Source organism: Ctenocephalides felis, unplaced genomic scaffold (assembly GCF_003426905.1).
Source record: "Ctenocephalides felis isolate EL2017-DRISC unplaced genomic scaffold, ASM342690v1 CF-g0.4_SCAFFOLD_03571, whole genome shotgun sequence".
Classification (NCBI taxonomy): Eukaryota; Metazoa; Arthropoda; class Insecta; order Siphonaptera; family Pulicidae; genus Ctenocephalides; species Ctenocephalides felis.
This window is the reverse complement of record NW_020539725.1, coordinates 48,671,728-48,697,387: the sequence shown is the minus strand read 5'-3', so window position 1 is coordinate 48,697,387 and position 25,660 is coordinate 48,671,728. Positions and strand designations below refer to the sequence as shown.

Sequence of the window (25,660 nt, the reverse complement as noted above, 5' to 3'; positions counted from 1 at the left end):
CAACCTCCGTCCTTGGGCGATGAAATACATATGCGAACATAATAGATTTATATGTGCAGTTGTCTATAACGCTAATAATAAAAGAGGCATAGACATAATAATTCAAGTGTTCTATATTTTATGATATTTTGGTTACAACCAATATTTTTTATAATTTTATAGAAAAATCAAATTTAGTTTGTACTGCATTGATTATTCACAAATTTTTTTTTTTTTGGCAAGATACCATCATCCTCTGAGCATTTTTCTGTAACACCTTGCAGATCCATGCTCTACCTACTGCAAATTTGCCATTAATTGCTTATAGTGAAAAGATACTTATAAATTTCTTTATTGATACTAAGCACATGGATAGTACATGCCTTTATTAAAATTTTGTGTTCTTCATTTGAAGAATTTATTTATAAGAAATCTGATGAACTGTTAGGGTAAGTCTAGGCCTTGTTTCGATAGATCGTAAATTCATCACATTTATCGAACTATTGTTTGATAAAATAATATTTTAATTTAAAAAATACGTTTAAAATAACCAAGTCTCTATTTAAGGTGAAATAGACGATAACATAGCGTTGTTATGACAACGTTATGTTATGAATTTTTCTTGGTACTAAAAACTGTGAAATGATTATTAAAGGTATTTGCAGTGCGATCACTAAACCTAGAAAGAATGTTATGTCCGGGATAGAACACAGTTTTTAATAATAACAGAGATTCATAACATAGCGTTGTTATGGCAACGCCTATTGGCAGAATTGGCCCCTGAATGTGGTTGTGATCAGTAGCGGATCCAGCTTTGGCGCCAGGGGGGGGGGCGGAATCACATAATTAAATTATGTATAGAACATATATTCGCAATACGATTAGAAAATTTTTAAATTTTAGGAACCGTTGACTCCGCCGTTCGTGTATAATAAGTTACATACTGAAGTTAAAGAACGTGTTTGGTAACAAAATATATAAATAAAATCATTATAAAGTAATTTTATTGCTGAATTAGTGTTCTCTTTAAGTCTTAAAACAAACTCAGAGGGGGTGGGGGTTATGACTCCCGTAAACCACCCCCTGGATCCGCCACTGGTTGTGAATCACTTGCTTCAGTCTATCAATTTATTTCTAGTGTCTATGCCTCTCGTACTATTCTCACTTACCTATAACTATAGAAAGAGTTCAACTATATTCGACTGCACAGCCTCAGCCCCAGAGCAAGGCAATATACGATTAGACAGAGAAGTGTATAACCGTGGAATTTTCCACCGCGTACTAAGTCTCTGCGCAAGTCTGATAGTCGAGAGCGAGAGCGACGATATAAAAACCATGTCACAATGCTCGCCGTTTTTATGATTCATTTCATTCGTTTCAATTTAATTATTTATAGAATAAAGGCTCTTATTACTTTTTATTCGAAGTTGATGGGTCAGTATTAAAATAGTTTTGCTCAACCAGTTGATTGTGGCGCTCTCATTGAACTGTGCGCACACTTTGGTGTTGTCAGAATCCAGGTATATTGTTGTTTAAAAGCAAAATACCACTTACAACTATTTATATTATTCAGCAGCCGGAAAATATCATAAATATCTTGAAATTTGAGAATGTATTTTTTTTTCAAAAATTGTAATCTGAATAACAGATTGGTGAAATGACGAGTATACTCGTCAATACACCAAATTCTGCCACTTCTCCATGACTAGTCAATCATAGTAAACTGGTTAAAAGATTTATCATAAAACGACTTCTACTTCTTGAAGTCCATGCATACAATTAATAATTATTAAGTAAGGTCAAGATATCGGTACATATAAGTAGAGCAATTTTGGATCAAACTTTGGATCTGTAATATTGTGACGATAATCAATATTATCGTCTTATTGATAATTATTGTCGCCTGATGGTAGTCAACCCCAGAGTACAACATCCCTACCCTTAACTATTTATTGGTTCTTGGGGTCCAAGAGAGCGAGATGCTCTGGAGATCCTGGGCAATTAATAAGTATATATTAATAAGCCTTGGGATACGTTAGTGTTAGTTGTGTGTGTGTTGTGCCACAAGACAGGTCCAGCTAAATGTCAGATCATGTAAATTATAAGCTGTAGCTATTCTCCCCCATATGCCCATTAAGCTCAATAAGAATAAGTGGTATTAGTTAGGGAACAGGACTGTATGCAAGTACAGTCATGTTCCACAAATACATGCGGAATGTATGATTAATTATTAAATAGATTTAGTTATTAAAGTAATCTTAGTTTCATTCGCATAGTGGCTACTAACCCCCACAGGTAATTACAGGTACTTTAGCGGGCGACTGGAATGTTGAGGTAACCCTTCGTAATGGGGCTGCAATGCTGAAATATAATATTTGGCAGCCATTGCAATCTCCAAGAAGGGGGCTTCAACCCCCACTTGTCACAATATTGTATAGTCCTTATCCATGATTTATTTCATAACCAATGCAAACAGAAAACTTTTAATTTTGACCTGAGCAGAAAAACATTTTAAATGAGCAATTATTTATAAATTCACAACTGATTGCGAGTTATTTTAGTGTTGAAATAATAAATCGTTAAAAAACGAACGTCAATACATTCCAAGTACTAAAAAACTGATATTTTTTTACAACGATCATAGTCACGTGGTCTATGAGTATTTTTTCTCGAGAGGAAAACTCTTCTTTTTCATGTGTTTTTAGTATTTTGTTTTTTGTTGCACAGAAAGATTATTTTAATAAGTAGAGTAAAATTTTTATATATCTTTACGTTTCAAAGGTTTCTGCATACCTTAGAAAATGAATGTATGTATGTGTAAAAAATTTAGTCGACGAATTCGAAAACACCAATCAACCGATTTGAATAATTAAAAAAACATTCGATTCGTATTGACAAGGAGACGTGCTGATTAGTTTTTGGTATAGGCAGGTCCAGCCGTTTCGTAAATATAGAGCAAAATGTGCAGAAATTCCGATTAGGTCCTAGACATCCTGTGAGTGAGCATGTCGTTATAGCTCAGTTGGTTGGCGGATCAGTTTAGTTTAATTATTTTATTACAAAAACAACATTTTAAATATTTGACAAAACAATGTTGTTTAATCCATAATAATCCATAAGCAAGGACCTAATGCAACATGCAGCAGAGTACACATTGTAAAAGAGTACGAGAAAAGGGTTAAAAGGGTCAAAATGGGTCAAACGTAAGGGTATCATTCTTAATCAAATTCATAATTCACTGATAGCTATTATGTAATAGATGAAAAGAATGCGTTCATTAACGCGAGAGGAATTCAAAGAATTTAGTAAGGATTCAGCAAATCTTCTAGGATAACATTTTTTCCCCTACATAAAATAATTAGTTGAACAGTGTTAAAAACATATAGGACAAGCGATTGAAAATTGTTTCACAAGGATGATTCTCAAACAAACAGAAAATAATTGCGTTCTACAATAATAAATATATAGGTATAAGTATCATTAACTTCACGAACTTTAATAAATATATTCGTCCTTGGTGCAACGCGGAGGTCGCACGGCAGAAATCGCATTATCTGACAAGACAACGTTGGTAAATATCATTAAATAAATATATGTATATTTAATACATTATGCATAATTTGAACCAGTTTACATATTCTATATGCAGATGAAAATATATACGCATAACATGATAAGGCATTTATGCATGTAAAATTTTGTTTATGTAGGATTAGCGAGATATTTGAACTTGATTATATATTTCTAGGATTATCATGCTAATAACAGGCGTGCATGTGTGTGCATAATCTATATTGGATATTGGCATGTATTTGATGCTTTGGAATTTTATGCGTTTTTGGTTGATGTGAGTATTGCGCCGTAAATATCTTTTACAGAGCTATAAAACATTTTCTTGGTGGAATTTAATGAAAGCGTGTATTTTACTATCGTCAACATTTAATCAAATAAAAAAGGATTGAAAAGATTTCAAAGCATCTTTATTACTCAAGACTCGCCCGTGGGTTAAGAGCGACGAGACTTGATTTAGAGATCTCGGGTTCGGGACCAACTTCTGGTGTCATGCAGCAGTGACAACGGTTTTCACTTAGAAATATAGATAGCAACATGTTTCCAAATGAAAATAGCCCTTGACCGGCATTGCGGCACCACTTAAAAGTTACCCCTATTGGATTAAATCTAATAATAAAACCATCAAATATGGATAGATTAACCATTGGGTTATCATCTAAAAATACGAAGTCAGAAGAAGTTTCAGCCCAACAGTGTTCATAAGACGTAAAGTTCTGATTGCTGTCATAATATGAAAAAAACTTTAATACTCTACGTATTATAACAAGAACCAAAGCTCCGCCATTGTAAATACAAACCAAAAGTTGTTTTTTAATTATTGACATGGGTTTGGCCGTTTATCCAAAACGTGAATGATTCTTATCATAGACAAAGAAATAAATCATTGTTATCTATAACTGATTCTTATATACATATATTGGAATATACACACAGCATGCACATCACATTAATAATTAATGATTAATTAATCATTTTGCCAAGAAGTTTACACTTACGTTTTCGTATGCACAAAGTTTCATATGTAGGTTTGATTAAGTTTCCCCCTTTCTAGGGTTTTAAAACTTTTTAGTGGAAAATGAATATCTTGGGAAGGCTATATTTAAATAAATCATAATAAAAAATCGGTTCACATACATACACACATACTTTTTCCAAATTTGGTCTCATTCAATTCAGAACGATTTGAAAAGCAGAGGAATCAAAATGAACAAAATCGGATTATATTGCGAAAAATGAGGACAAATTTAAATCAAAATTATTAGTCATAATAATAGTAGTTGTTATTACTTATATATTACCTCTCAAAAAATGTGAGATTAAATTTGTTAAATTTATTATTATTATTCAATTCTATTATTTCAAGCACATATTGATTTGATTTCGTTTCGTTTCTGGATCAAATTTGTTCAAAAATATTAAAATAATAAAGTCCAAAGCTAACCATAATTATATTGACCATAATATTGAAACATAATTTTATGTTTATTTTACATTATTATAAGTTATAACCGTATTAGAAAGTTCTATATATAAATCGACCTGAAAGGTTTCAAATCCATTTGTACCATTGCTGTTTAATAATTGATATTCAGGGTTATAGAATATAATTGAACTCATATCTGATAAATATCAAATACACCTGTCATAGGGATATATATATATATATTTTCCACGTATATCTATCTAATAATATATTTTTATTTTTACACACTAATTTTTATCACTTGGAAATAGTATTGATTGGTTTTTAAGAAGCAAAATCTTTATTTTTGGAATAAAGGGTTGAATTTCCACCGTTTAAGTTGCAAATTTTAATTGTTAGTAATTATTTATATAGTAGTTCATACAACTAGTTACCAAAAACGTTATACCAAAATGTATTTTCCAGAAAATATGAAATATATTATATCAAAATTCAATATAAGTACAAATTGTGTTTGCACTTTTCCAATATTTATCTGTTTTCTGAACATTTATTTTATTTATGTATTGTGGTTTTCTGAAATTGGATAAGAATATATAGCATTTTCAATAAATAGCACAATATGTTAAAGTATGTGTCTTAATTTAAAGTTTTCTATTATCTCTTTCACGAAAATAATTCATAAACTTTGCTAATGAACATATTATAAAAACCAAACAAAAATTTAGTAGCTGAGAGAAAGTGTCAAAACCCTTTGCATAATAATACGATGATATGCATGTATTTCTTTACATTATCATGTGCGTGTTTGTTTTTGTTTATAAAAAATAGTTTTAAAATATGCGCATAATATAAGAGCATTAATGGATATTATTTTCACATGAATATACTATATATGCGTCGTGCAAGTAATATCACTAAATTCACGATAAGTCAAATAATGTTGTCGTAGTCTCTAGTCACTTCGACGTAAACATGTTTTTTTTGTTCGTAATATAGTTTTACCTTCGTATAAAAATAGAAAAATCATTTACTTGAATAGAATGCTTGATTAGGAACCTATTTTCGCAGAGCAAATTGACCTTACGCTTTAAAGTTATAAATAGAATTTATTGGGTTTGGTTCCCGTAACGGTGACTAACTTTACCAGAAAACAATTAAACGAATATTTGAACATTGAACTATTGCATCCATTAATTGGAAAATAATTAAAATAGTTAAAACTAAGGAAGCAATAAATAAACAATTCCAGAGCTAAAAAAACTAATATAAAACACTTACCTGATCCTTATATATAATTGTTCAAAATGGTATAATAACTGCATGGACAATTATTAATAACATATTTTATGTTATATAGCAGCATGTCGATAACATTAAACAGTTCAAAATAAGAGATACTTTGATGATGCACTTATAAATAACAAACACGAAAAATAAAACTAATGTTTTTTGGACATTTGTGCCCTTTGAAGAATATGTTTTAGCAGTTGAGCGCTCAAATAAACGCCATAGACATAACTTTTGACAGTTCGAGATTGTCAACTCATGAAGGCCAACATTAAAAAAAAAGCTTATCAAAATAAAATAGTTCTACATATTATTTTACCACGATATACAGATAACATAAATTAACTATTTTATCCGAGAATTGGCCTATATTATATACTTACTGTTTCGAGTCATGAAGTTTTTTATACTTTACACCATACGATTATTTGTGCAAATCTGAGTGTGAAGTTAAAACATAAGGAACACAACCTAGAAACGTATTATCCTGTGATGATTAATATATTATTTTTTTGGGGTTTTAGTATATATTTATATTTTAATATAAGTTATCTTGGGTATATTAGATTATATAGGTTGTTTTTAATTATATTTTGCACTTTCATAGTAACGGATATCTTAAAAACGCTACATGTGCTGCCACATGCGTTTAAATCATGAACTAGAAAAATCGCAAAAATTTGGTTGCAAGTTTTGCGCAAATACCACTAACGATTTTCTTGAATTTTCACAAATAATTGCACAAGTAAACATTATGCATGGTCAGTTTTGATATCTTATTATCCATTTATTATCTGAATTGATTTTAAACAATTGATATAAATAGAAAATTAGTAGAGTAATTACGCCATGAAAATACTTTGAAGCATATAACTGAATAATTATTATTAAAAGTATTTAAACTTCAGAAATTCAAATATATTTTTATTTTAACCTATAATAGCAGACAAATATATATTATACATGGAATGTTTTCAATACTCATATTAAATATTTTGCAATTAGATAATGATATTTGCGTAATTACATTTCATCATTGAGTTACACATGCCTTAAAATTGTTGCTTCGGTGCCAAACACTATGATGCAATTTTTCACAAATACGTAACAATGAGCTATTAATATAAAGATCATTTCTAACTTTTCAAAAAAGTTTATGTTTCTGAAAAAAAAAACGACATTCTAATTTTATCTTTTCTCGATGTTTTCTCGAAGCCAATCTGAATCGCTTGAGACAATGTTTGAAAATGAATGCAAAGAAATAAAAGATAATTATGTGTATTTGTATGTAAGCCGATTATTTGAAAACAAAATTAAAAAGAATATGTATCAAAAATCAAAATGATTTAAAAGTCCAAATTCTCAGTGTAATATCTCATCAGTATAAATTGTATCCAATTTTATTTTTATATATAAATTTTTTTCAACAAAAATCAATTTCTGATTAATAATCGTCGCATCCCGCCCATCGAATTGATAAAAGCCATAATTAATAACATTATCTGTCTTTATCCGGATCTATAAATACAATATCCGTGGGTGCGTACGCGTTTCCTCGTATCAAAATCGGTTTGAACCGGTTTTGCACGGTTTTCGCTCATTGACCGATAAAAGCAAAACAAATAGCCATTGTGTTGCAAATCTGTTTGAGTTTGTACACATGTACACACATTACGAAAAGAGAACGTTTATTGTTATTTATATTTTTGCCTTCCTTGAATACCGGCCGGTTCCAGATAATTTACTATCATATAATGCGACAAGTGTTTTTCCTGAAATGAAATGCTGCGAATTTTATAGAGATTAGAATTTTTATAGAGAAAGATAGATGTGATAGTTGGAGTATGAGCAGATCTTGGAAGTGTTGGGTGGTCGAAATTAAAGTAATAAACTAATGGGGTGCATGGCATCGTGCCTTAAATTGCTGGAACTTCCGGTACCGTAATTAAAAATCTTGGTACGGAAACCAAAAAAATTTACACTAACTGTGTACACTATATAAAATATCTGATAATTTGATGTACATATGTCCAATAAACATTTTTCACTGCCAAATGACATTTTTTTAACTTATTTTTATCGAGAGTCCATAACTGCTAGACCTGCCTTCCCAAAAATTTAATCAGTTTTTAGCTTGTCAATAGAAGTGAAATGTTTTTTGAATTATTAAAATCGGACGCTCCGTTTTTTTTAAAACTGAGTTACCGTTTTTGGCACTTTCTGCCCCGTATCTTCGGAATAGCTAGACCTGCCTTTGCCAAAAACTAATCAGCATTTCTCCTTATCAATACGCATCGAATGTTTTTTTAATCGGTTGATTCGTGTTCCTGAAATCGTCGACGAAAATTCATCAACACATCATCCATTTTTTCTAATGTATGCCAAAATGTTCAGAAACCTTTGAAACGTAAAAATATATTAAAATTTTCATTTTCGATTTTTTTGCGATTACTACAACTTGCCCGACTGGAAGTTAATAATGAGACTATAATATTATTTCTCTTGTTTCTTGGCCATCTATTTTACTTTGCACGATCGACTTTTACGATTGGCAAGATGGCAAGTCACTACTCCCGAGCTCAACATGTTTGTATTCAATGGCGTCCAAAAACGCAAAATGACAAGAAAGTGTTTATATTTTCATTTCTTAAATTATTTTAGTTTTAATTACTTCTAATTTTAGATACCTTTAGTTTATTTATAAAACCGATAGCTTCCTCATTTAAACCATGGAAAGCGCCAGTTCTGGGGTGCAAAAATTTATTGGAACAGAACAGGCTCAAAAGGTTACTTTTATATATTTATACATTTTGCTTATATTACTTTCAGTTTAATATTTGTTTGTTCTGTTGTTTTAGCATGTTAAAAAATGGATTTGATGCATCGGTTATTCAAAACAATTAGATTGTCCTTCATTCCACTTAATTGTGGCATGATTATTAAGAGTTATAAAAATGGCTGTGTACAATGGTTCATTGATTATAGAGCAGATTATAGTTTGAGGTATTTAGTATTTATTTATAAAATAAATTTATGTAGTAAAATCTCAATCTCATGCATTATTAAAACTTAACTAGTTAGGGATGTATCGATTTACCACTTCAGAAGTTCTTGGAAGTGATAAATATTTTTGAAATCAAGATTGTATTTATTTATATACATAATTATTGTTTTAGAGATTCTGGAAGCTTTCTTTGCACATCTTCCAATGGACCCCAGAATAACAAGTAATTTACCCGCAAGATTGGCGATAATGAATTTGGTTAAAATATTGAGAAGTTTCGTTATGAAGAATGCTTAACCTTGGGGAAGTGTGTGAAATGCTTGTATGAACATTTGTACAAGGCAGTTGAAATATGAAATGAAACACAAAAAAACATCTAAGAAGGTAACTTAGATTTATAGCCTTTTAGTATGTCATGTTAAGGGATATTCTAACTGGTTGTCTTTTTTTAGATAAATCATATACTGGACATTTAAAGATCTGGATAAGTAATAAGTATAAATAATATCCAGCATATTATTTCTGCTCAAGCTTTTACCACAGAAGCTGCCGTGATTGATTTAAAGAAACTAACAAATTTAGAAGGAGTGAAATATTAAAGAGTTGCCAATAGTTAATCTTATAAAGAAAAGAAATTTGGTGTTACCTTTTTTATTGAGCTATGAATATATTTTTGCATGAGGGTGAAAGACATATCTATCAGATATCATATGTTAGTTTTAGAAAGAAATTTGTTTCATTTAATTTCATTAAGCGTAGTTAAAATTAAATTTTAATTACAAAGATTTGTGGTCTTTGAAGTCATTTTCTGAAAGAATAGGTGGATGTTCAACATAATAAACAAAACTTTGATAATTAGTGCAAAAATTTGTAGCTTGTGATCCATTGTGAAGACTGTCAGCATAAGATGTTTTTTTATTAAGAGAAATATTGTGTGTATGTATATTGATAAAAAAATATGTTATTTTTGTTATGAAATTTTATACTATTGAAAAGACTTTGATAGCATAATAAATAATTCTAGTTGCAAGAAATAATTGAAAACTATTTTTACTATAAAATCTCTGATCTAGTTAGCAGAAACCTTATAGAATTAAGAAAATATTTCTTTTTGTTTTCATAATTTAATGATCAACAATATTATGCATTGAGCTGATAAGTTTATTGCAAATATTTGTAATTTTTGTAGTAAAATTTGCGCATTTAAACATTTGATGACTGAAAAAATGATAAATCTCAAACTAATTCAAAATTAATAAAGCTAAGAATTTATATATTAACATATTGTTTATTATTAAGTATCTATTCTAAATTATATCCAATATTTTACAAGTATCTATTGAACATTTATAAAAGCGGAAGATTATTGTGTGAGGACGGTTTTCAATAAGGCAATATGATTGATTATTAATATACACTTATGGATTTACATTTATAAAATATGGTTCTCCAAATATTATTTTACTGCTTAGTGAGATCTACATTTATAAAATATGTGTCTCCAAATATTTTTTACTGCTTAGTGAGATCTAAAAGTTTATACGTTTGGTGCTTATTATTTATTTATTTCTATACATATAAAACTAATGGTAATTATAGTAATTCTATACATTTATTCCTATATAATATTCTATTGTTTATGGTTTCAAGTACTATTAAGCGGTGTCGTGGTAGTTTACATTTTATTTGGTTGTAAATTATTTTTTAATAATTACTTAATTCCAGTAGTTTGAGTTATAAATATATATTTAAATCCATATAACAGCTCGATAGATCATGTGTTTTGATATAACTTCAAAATTTATTGGTATGCTATTAAACCAATCTCGATCTTTCACATTCTTTTACATAAAATATTGTAATGTTTTCGTATTTAATGGAAAATGGACGTTTTTATAAACATCTTTAGAAAAGATGACGACGAGTTTGGGGTTTTCTCAAACCCCTCGGTATTTTATTCTTTAAGAATAGAAAATTTAAATATATTCAGAAAAACTAAAGAATTGAATGAATAATTCGAAAATAATAGTGCTTCTCAAACACAAAATGAATGAAGTAACACATAAATAAAACAAAATAAATTCTAAATGCTAAAATCATATTAATAAAGAAAAGAAAAGTTATCTGCATGGAAGTCCAAGACGACATCTACACGTGGTCTGGAAATATCAGCGTGGTCGGGTTGGGAAATTGAACAGTTTTGAACACACTGAATAAAGGAAATTAACCGATCAATTACACAAATAATTACACAATGAAAATAACTGAAATAACTGATAACAATGAATGAGACCACATTGTATGTAAAGAATAACCAAAGATCTATTGCACCTGCATCGACCTTTTATGTATGTCGGAATTGCCCGATTTTAAAAATTTTAATAGTGTTGTACGAATATAAAATTAAGCTAATTGCAGGTCAGACACCTGCGTCATAAACATGTAGTTAATACACTGGTTCCCAACCTTTTTTGCACCGCGCCCCCCTGCTCTAATAAAAAAAGTTGTTGTGCCCTCCTTAATTTTTTCAACAATTTAATTTTATAAATACTCAACTGATATTATCAGATTACAAATTAATATGCAATTATGTAAAAATATTGCATAAAAACTTATTATTTTTCAATTTTTTAAATCATTTCAAAAATTTTGGGTTATTTTCTAAAATAGTATTCTGGAAACAGGCGTAAGCGCCCCCTTAGAACGGCCTGGCGCCCCTCCGAGGGGTTTGGATACAGCTGAGTTACTAACAAAAATATACAAAATATGCTTTCATAAATTTGATGATTTTGCTATAACAGGACAACTATTAGTTAGGCAGGTGGTTCAGCAAAATTTTGCCTCTTTTTTAATTCATGATCGATCAAATCATGTAAAATCAAGTATAGGCTTAATTATAAAGATTAATCTAATTAAGACAATTTAAAAAAACGAAATTAGTAACAGTTTTATGATGAGCACGCAATAACAGTACAATTCGATTTAAAAATTAGCGAAGGGCAATTAGCATTTTATTTAATTGTTACTATTTGTTTTCAAATGTATTTAATTAATAATTACTATCTCGTAATTTTCAAAAGAGATAGTTAGTAATTAAAGTAAACACTTATACCCATAGTTCATTGCTCACTATTTTACACTGCCACATCAATAATTATCTATTTTCGATATGCTTAGTTCGGGATTTTTCCGATTTTTTTTTTTGGATATTTTTTTTCTTGAACGATTATCTTATAGGAGTAATATTACAAAACTACTTAAGAAGATTGATATGCAACTAGCTTTAAATAAGGCAGCAAAATTTCCTCCTTCATAAGTTGGTGCATATGAATTACCACCCCTGAGTCCTTGTTTCTCTGGGGCTACACCACCCACCATTGGATACCAGGTTTCGGTAGATGATTGTTCTATAACGAAATTTTATTATAGTATAATATATAATATGATAATTAAATACATATCAGACAGGGTTCAGAAATCAGAACTACGCGTTCTATATGAGCACTTTTCTGTAGCTTTTGTTGCAAAAATGTATCAAAATATTTTGAATCAAGATAAAATTTAAGATATCCCTTATAAAATACATATACAAAAATAATTCTTGTATATTTTATACTGCAGACATTTTTTATACGACTCTATACACACGAAACCGCGGTTACTGTTAGATGAGACAAGATAAAATAGGTAAAACTTCTAACATGAAAGTAACCTAAGTTACGCCCAAAATTAGTATACAGTTGCTTCGGAGATTAACCGAAAAAAAAACAAACAGACAAATTTAAAAAAAAGTTAATTTAGTATATGCACCCAAGGTGCCGCACCCTATGCTTATTCATTTGCATGCATTTAGAAACGGCTATTTTAATATTACAAAAAACTCTCAAATTTTATTATATTTTTAGGTACTATTATTTACCATTATTCGACCAGGATCTCGAATTAGCTGTAGCCCAATAAGGTATTTCTGATGACGTTTGCATTACTACACTATTGCCATTAAAATTATCAACAGATTTGGGATTTGCTGATTCCACATTTGTTGATGGTGTCCATGTCATTCCTCTACCATAATTCAGTGGTCTTGAGCTCCCTATAGCAAAAATAACATTGTATTTTTAATAACTTAAGTAATAAACTACAAAATATTTAAAAAATCATTGGAGAAATAGTAATGACTAATGATTTATTATCAGATGCTCTTTTAGTGGCAACTATGATAGATTTAGAAAGCGTCTTACTATGTGAATACAATCCTCCTTCATTGTTTTCTGGTTCATTTGGGTTTGGATTATTCGGATTGTTATTCATCCAAGACGGAGGTATTGAAGCTTGAACAGGTGGGCCCCAAGACGGCGCTGCTGAAGGTGCTCTTTCTAGAAAAAAATCGATATGTATATTATTTATAATAATGTATATAAATATATAAGTATATAAGTTCATAATTTATATAAAAGAATAGAAGAAAATTAATAATGAAAAGAATTAATATAGAAAATTTATGAAAGTCTAGTGATTGTGCACGATGTAGATGGCAAATTTTTATTTACTTTTAATGATATTATTTATTATCATTTCTATTCATTAAATATTTTAAAATATGGATTAAAATGCAGTGTAAGATCGATTTGAATAATAAGATTTTCTCAGAGTTATTCTTCTCTGAAATATTATCATATTAATTATTTTTGAATCTGCATTTCTACATGCTGTATATTATGTTAATTTCATAGAAATACTCTTCTTTATATTTATGCAGATTTATCACACAACAGTATTTAAAGAAAAAGAAAATAAACATAATTAGCTATTAATGTATTTGCATTTTTACCTGCTTCCCAAGCAGTTGTTCTGCTTTGAGGAGAGTTGTACGAAGCAGGAATTGCAATGGTTTGAGAACCATCAGAATCTTCCATTGAAGTGGTTCTCAACACATTGGCCATGGCGCAATCTCCAGAATTCGGTCTGTTGTAGAAAGAACAATATAAAAGAATTAATAAATGGTATTAAATATAATAATGATCGACTTAATCAATAAAATAGACTTAGAAATATTTTAATAAAATTTTCAACTTTCTCGCTTTCTCTAAAAAGTAATCAATGAGATTTCCATTGATGATATCTTTCAAACAAACTTATAATATATGTATTTTTTTCATTATAATTTCAGGTTTGTTCTTACATATAGTTATGACATTGTTCTCCCAAAAATCCTAAGGCTTTGTCTAAAACTTGTCTGGCCAATTTGCTAGCTGAGTGTTCGCCTGTTCTTGCCCTGTCATCCAGATCGCATCTCATTCGGGAAACAGAAACTACACATCGAGAAAATGATTCATAGGCACTGAAAATAAAAAAAAAGTTAATATTTCTTTCTTATAAATTTATGAGTTTCATATATTATATGTCAATTTCCCCCAAAAATTAAATTAATCGAATTCCGCCCAGAATTAACTTTAACATAAAGAGTTTGATGAATTATAGCAGTTATAATAATAGCCTGCTTTATCAAAATATATTTTTTTTATTGTTTGAACAACAATCAGAACTTAAAGCCCTATATACTCGAGTCAATGGAGCGTTTTGGGTCTGAGTTTTTTTTACTGTGCTCCGATTTGCATGAAATTTTGGAAATAGGTTCATCTTACCCTGAAAACAATTTGTACTCCGTCACCGCCTCCCAGAAGGGTTGCGTACTCTTAATGAATGAATGGACATTGAGACATTTTATTGCTAGAAAACGTTTTTAATATTGAAGAATATAATTGTAAAGTATTTTATAATATATTTACTTTGCAATAAAATCATTTTCAACCCTGTGAAAATTCTAAAACCCTTCAAACAACCTCTAAATTGAAAAAAACACTCAAAGATAAATTTCGGCATCATATAATAAGAATTTTGCGTATAAAGTAACTAAAATTTTATGTTTTATAAATATGATATAATAAGAATTTTACGTATAAAGTGAATAATATTTTATATTCTATATCTTGATTATCAAATTTTTAACCCTTTTTATTCCCTTAAAAACAACCCCTTGATGAAAAATTATTTGAAAAAATTATTTTGCAATTGAAAGAAAATTACTTTGTGTGATAAATTTTATTAATATATTTTTCTTTGAGAGGGCAAATGATTAATGATGCAGCAATGCCGGATGTGGGCTATTTTCACTTGGAAACATATAGCTATCTATACTTCCAATTGAAAACCGATATCACTACTGCTTGACATCAGGCTGCTCAAACCTCTGATTTAGATCCAATCGCTCTAGTCGCTTATGTACGATCGAACCCAAAACGTGAATAATTATACAATTCTTTTATTATTTATTTTTATTGTATAAGCTGCTAACTAATTTATTAGCTGCTAACAATTCAAGAATATGTTTCATAACCGAACAAACAAACTTTTCATATACATATCAGTATATACTCGTAAGTACCGTTTAATTTTTTTTTTTTATAAAATTTTTATTGGCCTCGCTTACATGGAGCATTTAGCCACCTACAGCATTTCTTTATTTATTCAACATTATTATTACTTACTTCTAATTAATTTTAACTCAACTTTTTAAATTCTGACTCAAAACATTATTTACTTCAAATACTTCTTCTATTAATTCGTTTTTACATTATCTTAATTTTTACTCATTCTTCTTTCTTCTAAATCCATCTTCTTCATTTTTCTACTAATGCTATTGCGTCTTCTTCTAATTATGACGGAATTTCTTAGCTTGATCCTGTTTTTTTTTTCATACATTCTAACATATTCAATTACAATTCCATATTATCATATACAAATTCGTTATTACAATTCATTATTTTATTAGGAAGTGCCTGGAATCGAACCAAAGATCTCTGGCATGTGAGTCGGGCCTATGAGCTATGTCCGCCACAGTATCGTTTAATATAAGGAATAATTTGTTATAGTATATTTGTAAAACACACTAAACTCAGACAAAGTACGTTTTCTACAAATGCAACAGCAATAATACCACTCATGGCGTACTCTAGGTCATCTTCCAAACGTATTGATAGCGATTGTTAATCAAACATATATGTTAGTTCTTTTCATCTTTACCTTGTATGACACTTCCCATTCTAATTACTCTTATTTAATTACATACTATACTAGCCGCTGTTATTATTCATGGATTACTCACCAGCAAAGGCCAGCGCGACCGCCATTGTTACCGCTCTGGTCGCCTCCGGTGAGGTAGTCGTCGCCCGTCACCACCATTTCCGCCAGTTGCCGGTAAGCGCCGCCGCAATGACGGGCGTCCGTTACCGCTTGTTTGATGCATGGCGCGTGGGTAAGGTATTCTAAGGTAAAAAGAAAAGTGGTAATTGAAAATATCGCTTAAGAATTAGGACATATATTATAATGACAAACTGTTATTAAATATTATTTTAATTAAAGCGAACGACTGAACTGCAAACAACTGTTATCTTTTTCATAAGACGCATATCTAACATCCCAATGAAGAAGGCGATCATTGTAGTCAACGATCTTAAACTTTTTTAATTGCTCGAAAAATACTTGCGTAACTATATTGCTAATTTTTTTAACTTCCCGTAGGGTAAGTTATTGTAATGGGCCGAAAATCGGAATTGAAAATTTTTACATTTCTCGACGTTTTGAAGGTTTCTGAACGTTTTGGCATACCTCAGAAAAAATGGATGTGTGTGTGTGTGTGTGTGTGTGTGTGTGTGTGTGTGTGTATGTATGTGTGGATACAAATTTCCAGTCACGTTTTAGGGCGCACGGATCAACCGATTTGAATGGTTCAAAAAACATTCGATTCCTATTGATGGGAAAAGAGCTTATTAGTTTTTGGCAAAGGCAGGTCCAGCCGTTTCGGAGATACGGAGCAAAGAGTGCAGAAAATAGAAATCGAATTTTTGAGCGAACGGAGTATCCGATTTGAATGATCTAAAAAACATTCAATTAGTAATGATTGGGAGAAGTGTTTATCAGTTTTTGGCAAAGGCAGGCCCAGCCATTTCGAAGATACGGAGCTAATTATGTAAAAAATGGCAGTTTTTGAGAGAACTAAGCGTCCGATTTAAATGATTCAAAGAACTTTCTGCTTGTCTTAACAAAATAATTGTTTTTTTTTTTTTTTTTTTTTTTTTTTTTTTTTTTTTTTTTTTAGTATTTTGTATATCGAAAATATTTCAGATTTTATTTTTAATTCTGACTATAGTTCTAATATACTTTAGAAATAATTTCAACTCTGCAATTCGGTTTATATAATTCTTATAAATATTAGACAATGTTACAATATTTATAATAATATATTTGAAAACATTCAATATTCCTCGAACATTTCGTTACGGTGCGGGAAGTTCCAGCAATTTGCCTCAAGGCACGATGCCATAATTGCCTCAAGACAGAATTCCACTTACAGCTAGTTTAAATTTACATTTGTGAATTACAATCTGTCGTTCTTATACAACACTCAGTAATTTTGATGGTTTATTAAATAAAGGAAAACGGTCGAAAGGTCACCCATTGGTGATCCGATTCGATGTTGGATATGTTTAGCTTATAGATGTAGTCCTGTTGTGAAAATATTTAATTAAGCCTACTAGTAATTGTACATATTATAGTATTACTAAAGAATATAAAAAAAGAGCCGTTTTCTTCTGAGCTGTTCAATGCCATGGTATTGCTAAAAATATTGAAAACTTCTTTTAGTGTGTAGGAGAATAGAATAGAATAGAACTTTATTAAAATTCATAAAATTTATAAAATAATAGGGATTATTTATTAAGTAATTTTTAACAATATTTTGAAAGTGTTTCTGGTTTTGCATATATGTGCGTATATGGGTATGTCATTCAAGATCAAAATTGAAAAAGTATGTGTGTGATTTTACCTGTCGTCGACGTTTTCTCGACAAAAATAAATTCAAAAGCCATTTAATAAAATTCGAAAAGGGCGCGACGATCAGCCGAACCATTTTTTGAGAAAAGCGCAAAATTTTCATTTTCCTAGTTTCTATTTGTGAGATAGTAAATTTCCACTTGAGTGTATTTATATTGTTACTATGTATCGAATATTTATTTACATTGTCTAACAATTATAATATAATAATCTAAGTAATGTAAAATAAAAACTAGCGGTGTATGGCATCATGCCTTAAGGCAAATTCTCTAATTACCACAAGAATTATCTTATTAATTAAGTAACATTATCTAATATTCTTAAGAATTATATAAATTGAATTACAAGATTAAAATTATTTATTTAAAGTATATAAGTGAGCTTTAGAACTTTATTCAGAATTAAAATTCTGTTTCCATAAGCAATGATTTTGTCGAAACGAGCAGAAAGTTTTTTGAATAATTCAAATTGTATGCTTAGTTCTCTCAAAAACTGTAAATTTTTCTACATTTTGCTCTGTATCTTCGAAATGCCTGGACCTGCCTTTGCCAAAAACTAATGTGTTTTGGATCATTTAAATCGGATATCTCAAAAACTCGATTTCTATTTTGTGCACTCTTTGCTCTGTATCTTCGTAAGAGCTGGACTTGCTTTTGCCAAAAACTAATCAGCACTTTTCCCTATCAATAGGAATCGATTTTTTTAACCATTCAAATCGGTTAATCCGTGCGCCCGAAACCGTGAATGAAAAAATGCGGATACACAAAATACACACACACACATCCATCCATTTTTTCTGAGATATGCCAAAATGTTCAGAAACCTTCTAAACGTGGAGAAATGCAAAAATTTTCATTTTCGATTTTCGAGCCCATTACTCTAATAACTACCCAACGGGAAGTTAATATTTGTTTAATTTAAAAAGTGAAATTCTGTCTAATAAAGAGCGGCTGATCAGATAGAGCCTAGGGCGGCAGAGAGTTTAATTCGCCCCTGGATATGTGTATGTGTGTTTGCACGATGTATATGTGAGCATATTTAGGAATATGGGTGTACATATTTTCATGCAAGACTACCCAAGACAAGTATCAAACCTGGACCTCCAGATTCTAACTTAGCTCTAAAGCTCTAACCACTAATGGCCAAGCTTTGAATAAGAATAATTAACTAAGCCTTTCACATCTAATTATGTCACATCTAGTAATTGATTGGATATTACCTTCTTGATAAGCAGGATCTGAACACATCCTATGAATAGACTGGACGGGTTGTTGCACCGCCTTGTTGAATTGTGACCTTTCGTCCGAACTGAAGCACCGCGACACATAGTTCTGAAGACAGCCCACAAAGTCATCCCAAGTACTAAAAAACATATTATATTCAAGTATTAGCTGATTTAAATATTATCTTAATTCATTGCTGCTTTTAATTTTTTTTAATTTTGAGAATAAGAACTCATCTGTATAAACCTTTTTTCATTGGAATAATTTATTAAATTGATTGGCAATATGTTTACTATTTATTTATTATTATTTATTTATGTGATGGTCGATTGATAATTGCTGGTTACTTAAGATTTTAAAGCAAATATTCTTCGCCGCCTATTTAAGAATTCCATCGCATGTCCAGACTGAAGTCGATGTACTTATTGAGGTCAAACGAGAACGCAACTTTATACTCTTACCAAGTACATTTTCCTATAAAGCACCCTTATGTATTGACCGAGCCAGATCTAAGAAGTTAGATAAGAAACTATTTACATCTAAAGCTGTGTTTCTGAACATTTTGGAACACTATTATTTTAAATTATCACGGACACACGGCATAATTATGGGGATCAGCTGCCAAATCTTTAAAATTCAAAGATACGAAATTATTAAAAAAATTAAATGCCTAAAGAATTTTCTAAATTGGATAACCCATAAAAACCCAGACGTCAACATAGTAAGCGAGAAAATACGAACTCATTCAAAAAAATACAAAAGCCGCATCGAGGATTATCCAAACCAACTTTGGACCAGATTGAAAAATAAGTGCAAAATATATTAAAATCTGTTAATTTAAAAATCATTGATATTGGGCAGAAGGTTTTGTATTTTTAAAGCACATTTTTCATTCTTAAAATATAACTAATTATCCCGGTGAAATATTGTTGCATAATAATAAAAAAATATTTTGAATTAAAATAGATACATTTATTTAGCTTCCCGTAAATATTTGATAATTTTGACTTTAGTTTTGAATATTTATATTATGTATTTGACTAATTTTTTTGTGCATTACTTTGAGTGTTTATTAAGCGAAACATGAACAATAATTTTTCTTTGTACAAACATTCTGCGACATTTTATTGCCTAATTATGCTGAACTATCGGTCAAACCTAAATATGATTTCTTTCCATGCAAATTATATTTTATCCCTCGAATTCATTAATATTTTTATGAGACCTTGACACTTAGGTTTTTTGAATATTTAATTAATCCCAACCATATTCTTATACGATTCTTATTTTAATATTCTCATGTGATGTAATCAATATTTTATAACAAGACGTTTATAATATAATTTGTTTTAATATTAAGTTTTATATTATTCAAAAAATAGATTTTATATATATATATATATATATATATATATATATACAAAGATTAGTAATGTCCATGTGCTGTTGTATTGTTTTCATTGATGGTACAAAGATAATCAGACCGCATCAGAGAAACCTACAAATTACATCATGCAGAAATTTCTTCTTTGGCATAAGTAAATTCTATATTAAAAACTTGCAATAATATATATTATATCATGGCATAATTTTTGCTACCACAAATTAATGTATGTATTCAAATTGAATTTGGAAATTCAATTGGGAACGGAAAATGTAAAATCATTATTTTCATATATGACTTTGAATAGTTACATATTTTAAATAAGCAATATTTATCAAAATTTCTTGATTTTTTATTGAGTCAGAGTAACTTGAAAAGACTTGAAGCTTGCAAGCGGATTTTCTGAAGAAAAATTGCAACTTCTGCACCGCAAAGTTAATAAGTTTCAACTAAATTTCATTTGTTTTTCCCATAACTCTACAAAACACATTTTCCAAATTAAACAATAGCTCTTTGAAATAATGTAGTTATTACGTGCCATCAAAATTGACCTTCGCACGATCCGTGCTTATATATTTATGTCCCGAAATATTCTGGTAATTTGATAAAATGGTCAAATCTATTATTAATTAAGCATTCTGAGAAAATCAATAAGAAATACATATGTTTTTGTATTCTACTGAGAACTATAAATATTTCACATATTTCACTGACTTCAAAAAAGGGTAATTTATGTTTTTAGCTAAGGTCATGTCTCAAGTCATTCTGAATCTTTCACAAAGTTTGAGTCAAAAGCTGGAAAAATGTATGTATGTAAACACAAATTTTGTTTTTGGTTCATATCGTCGACTTATTGCATCAATTACAAAGAGAACAACCAAAAAATGCATCAACTGTAGATAGAACGACCATTGGGTTGCCTTTTAAAAAAAGCAACTCTTGTTAAACTTTCAGCTACCATGAATTAATAAAAGAAATATTTTCTGACTAAAGCTAGACTTATACAAAAACTCAAAATATAGTGTTTAGAAGTCTATTTCGTAGAATAATGAAAAGAATATTTTGATGACATACTTTGAATTCAATCACACGAAACCATGAACTTGAAAAAGATTGGATTTGTTTAGTTTAACTAACTAAAGATAGAATTATATGAGCTTTATGATAGCATTTTTCTGATTTTAAATATATTATAATATAATTATATATAAAAGTATGCCAACCGACAAAGGTAACCAATTACTAAACAATTTTATAAATTAAATGTTCGTGTTAAGGACTCAATCTAATCAACATTAAATCACAATCATTGAAAAACATGCTTTATCGTCTCTATGAAATCTTTTTGTTACGCAAATTATATTATATATGCTCAAAGAAGTTGAACCCAAGTTTTTCTTAAAAAAGTGGTAAACATCGTACAAAAGCAAAATAAGTAGGTTACACCGGAAAGCTATTATGTAACGTCTGACCTAATTCATAAGAAAAAATTACTGGTAATTTTATTTCGAATTTCCGTTCGAGGAAAATGTATGAGACACTTTTTTCTTTGATACATTAAGTCATTCGGATTCTAAGGATTGTGAGATCCTTTTGATTTTAGATTTATGATTTCTTAAGAATTTACTGTTTGTGATTCAATACAATGTATGAAATTTATGGCTATAAATTCTAACCCTTATTTAATTATAATATTTAATTATTACCGGTAATTTTATTTCAAATTTCCGTTCGAGGAAAATGTATGAGCCACTTTTTTCTTTGATACATTAGGTCATTCGGATTCTAGGGATTGTGAGATCCTTTTGATTTTAGATTTATGATTTCTTAAGAAGTTACTGTTTGTGTTTCAATACAATGTATGAAATTTATGGCTGCGTATGTATTCTAATCCTTATTTTATTGGTTTCGAGCTCATAACTTCATAATCTAACATCGTACCTATAGTTTTGTGTAAGTACGATTAATTAGACTAAGAATGATTTTAAAAAATATGAATTGAGTTTTAATTTTTGAATAATAATAACCTTACTGGTACTTTCCTGCTTTTTTCAAAATTCTGCTTTGATAATTTTATTGCCTTTACCAAAATAAACTATAACAATATTATAAGAGATACGAATGTGCAATGGTATAGAACAGATTAAGCTACAAATCTTAAGGAAAATTGCTGGCACTTCTAACTAGCAATACCGTGCATCTCTATGAAGCATCCTATATTGTAAATTGGACCTTTGGAATTTTAAACGTAGTTAAAGAATTTTTATTTACAAATATCAAAATTAAATTTCACGATTGCGATTTAATTTTTAGAAGAATACTTTAAGAAACTATTCATCAGTAAACCCAATTTAAAAATGAATAAAAGTTAAATGAGCTAAATATGAATCCCATTCACCATATGTAGTTCGCTTCTGCAATATTTCAATGATTTTAATGTCATTGCGCTCATCTCTATAATCATAAGTGCGTTAGATTTCAAATTAACTTTATTCACTACCGTGACAAATATACAATTATAAACCAACACACAATACCCATATATATACACATAAATATATATACTTGTGTATATATGTGTCTGGTCTATGCAATACCATTAGCTTTGAATAATAGATTTATAGAACAAAAGCTCTTATTTTTTGTTTAACCTTGTTGGTATGACACACACGCAGGATGTTATTTCAAACGTTGAGCTGATCATTTTCATTTATTTCATACATTATAAGAATATTATTATAAAAGACACGCATATGCAATTTTACAGCCAAGAAAGAATAATAAGTTTATATGAAAGACTACTACTATTTATGATTTCTTAATTGACAATTTTACCTGCAGACCAGCCTGACATCAGCTATGTTATCTGGGAATACTAAATTGGGGTCCCGCAGCAGAGGTCCTGCCAGCCTGGCGCAACGGTCGTGTGCGCTGCCACCACACTCTCGCTCATCCTGGATACCGTTGCCTCCAATTTGACATACCACACAGAAGAGGACAATGATCTGTTTGAGCAATTTATCTCGTTCGAATCGCATCTAAAGGAAAAATAATATATTATATTTTAATTCATGGCTGTGGAAATTATTGTAAAAGTCTCGTTCCTCTAGTATTAATTGATAAGAAAATAATTATTAAGTCGCTTGAGAGCTGAACTGACTTTAGAGCACTGAATTGTATTTTGTTATATCAAGTATTTAATGAGATTGATTATTATTATTATTTTTTTATTAACTCTTTTATTTACAACTGTCCAGTAAAGGACATTCAGTAAATTTAATGAATTTACAATAGTCCGCCGAAAAGGGACATTGTATACTACATTGGCATGTTGGAAAAAATAACTCAGTAGTTTTCTTTTCCTTTCGATATAAAATTCACAATATTTACTTATTGAATAATTTCTTATAAATAATGATTAAGTTATTTCCATTTTTTTTTCAGGATAGTTGACTTTTCTTTTCAATCTTCTTCGATAGTTCTCTGTTAGCAATTTGTTTGATAATGTATTTGGGTGATTGATTAACTTGTTTCTATACTTCTGTGCTGTTTTTGTTATTACTTCATTTATGGTAGGTGTATTCGTGTCGGCATGAATCAACCAGTTAGGAACATATTTTGGAGCTCCTAAGGCAATTTTCTAAAATTTGTTTTGAAATTTCTGTATAATTTCTATATTAGTCTTATGAGCACTGCCACACAATTGTATACCATAACACTAAATTGGTTTGAATAAAGTTTTATATAAAAGTAGCTTATTGTATGAGCTTAGTTTGGATTTAGTTCCTAGTAATTGATTATTTAACAAAGAATTATTTTAAGGATTTTTTTTAAATTTGATTTTTATTTGCCTTCGTTTACTTACACCATTTTATCCACATACATTTCATATTATATACAGTTCTTATACAAATATCCTATACTATCTCCTTTAATATCCTATTTTTCATTCAATTTTCTTTCAACTGATTTTCATTTTTCTTTTTCCTTCTCAATATGTTCTTCTCATCTTCTAAACTTAACTTCTTTTTCCTACTTACTAACTTACTAACACAATTAATATTCGACTAAAAATCCACAACTTTTATTCTATTTCAATTTTTATTTCTAATTCTGTTATTGTCGGGGATTCGAGCTGAATACCCCTGGCATGTAAGTCGAGGACGCTACTGAGTAAGTTAAAGAAAAGAAATTTAAATAAGTCATGATACAAAATACAATCAAGAATGATACAAAAGTTTTCTATTTTTTCATAAAATTTTATAAATATTGCATAATTATACATCTGTGTCTTCCACTTTGTCTTATAAATTTAGCTGAATAAAAACTAATTTTTCAAACTTTACTATGGAGCTTTAACCACCCACGATTCTTTCTAATTTTTCTTAATTTATTTATCAACTTTCCGTAGAGTAGTTATAGTAATGGGCCGAAAATTGAAAATGAAAATTTTTGCATTTCTCCACGTTTTGAAGGCTTCTGAACATTTTGGCATACCTTAGACAAAATGGATGTATGTGTGTGTGTGTGCGGATACAAATTTTCGTCGACGATTTCGGAAACACCGATCAACCAATTTGAATAAATCATAAAACATTCGATTTTTATTGATAAAGAGACGTGCTGATTAGTTTTTGGCGAAGGTAGTTCTAGCCGTTCCGAAGATACGGGGCAAAAAATGCCAAAAACGGTAACTTAGTTTTTAAGAGAACGGAGCGTCCGATCTCAATAATTCAAAAAACAATTTACTTGTATTGACAAGATGAAGAAGGCAGGTCCAGCGGTTATGGACTCTCAATAAAATTAAGTTAAAAAATGTCATTTGGCGGTCAAAAATGTTTATTGGACATTTGTACATCAAATTATCAGATATTTTATAGAGAGCTTAATAA

General features: G+C 29.6%; 1 protein-coding gene and 1 long non-coding RNA gene across 2 annotated transcripts in view; one reads left to right on the top strand and one right to left on the bottom strand.

Annotated features, from left to right (window-relative positions):
* Positions 1–23,806, bottom strand: part of LOC113386192 — a 25,224-nt gene extending 1,418 nt beyond the window's left edge. The window contains exons 1-7 of the mRNA XM_026623989.1: positions 23,604–23,806; positions 19,381–19,523; positions 16,435–16,594; positions 14,452–14,610; positions 14,101–14,234; positions 13,511–13,645; positions 13,189–13,362 (exon numbers count right to left, since the gene is read on the bottom strand). Coding sequence (XP_026479774.1) covers positions 13,189–13,362; positions 13,511–13,645; positions 14,101–14,234; positions 14,452–14,610; positions 16,435–16,594; positions 19,381–19,523; positions 23,604–23,806 — 1,108 coding nt within the window. The remainder of the gene's footprint in view (positions 1–13,188; positions 13,363–13,510; positions 13,646–14,100; positions 14,235–14,451; positions 14,611–16,434; positions 16,595–19,380; positions 19,524–23,603) is intronic.
* On the top strand, positions 8,939–9,564 carry LOC113387050. Its single transcript, XR_003368043.1, has 3 exons — positions 8,939–9,051; positions 9,124–9,268; positions 9,442–9,564. It is a non-coding gene; the product is annotated as an uncharacterized LOC113387050 (long non-coding RNA).
* Positions 23,807–25,660: the final 1,854 nt, after the last annotated feature.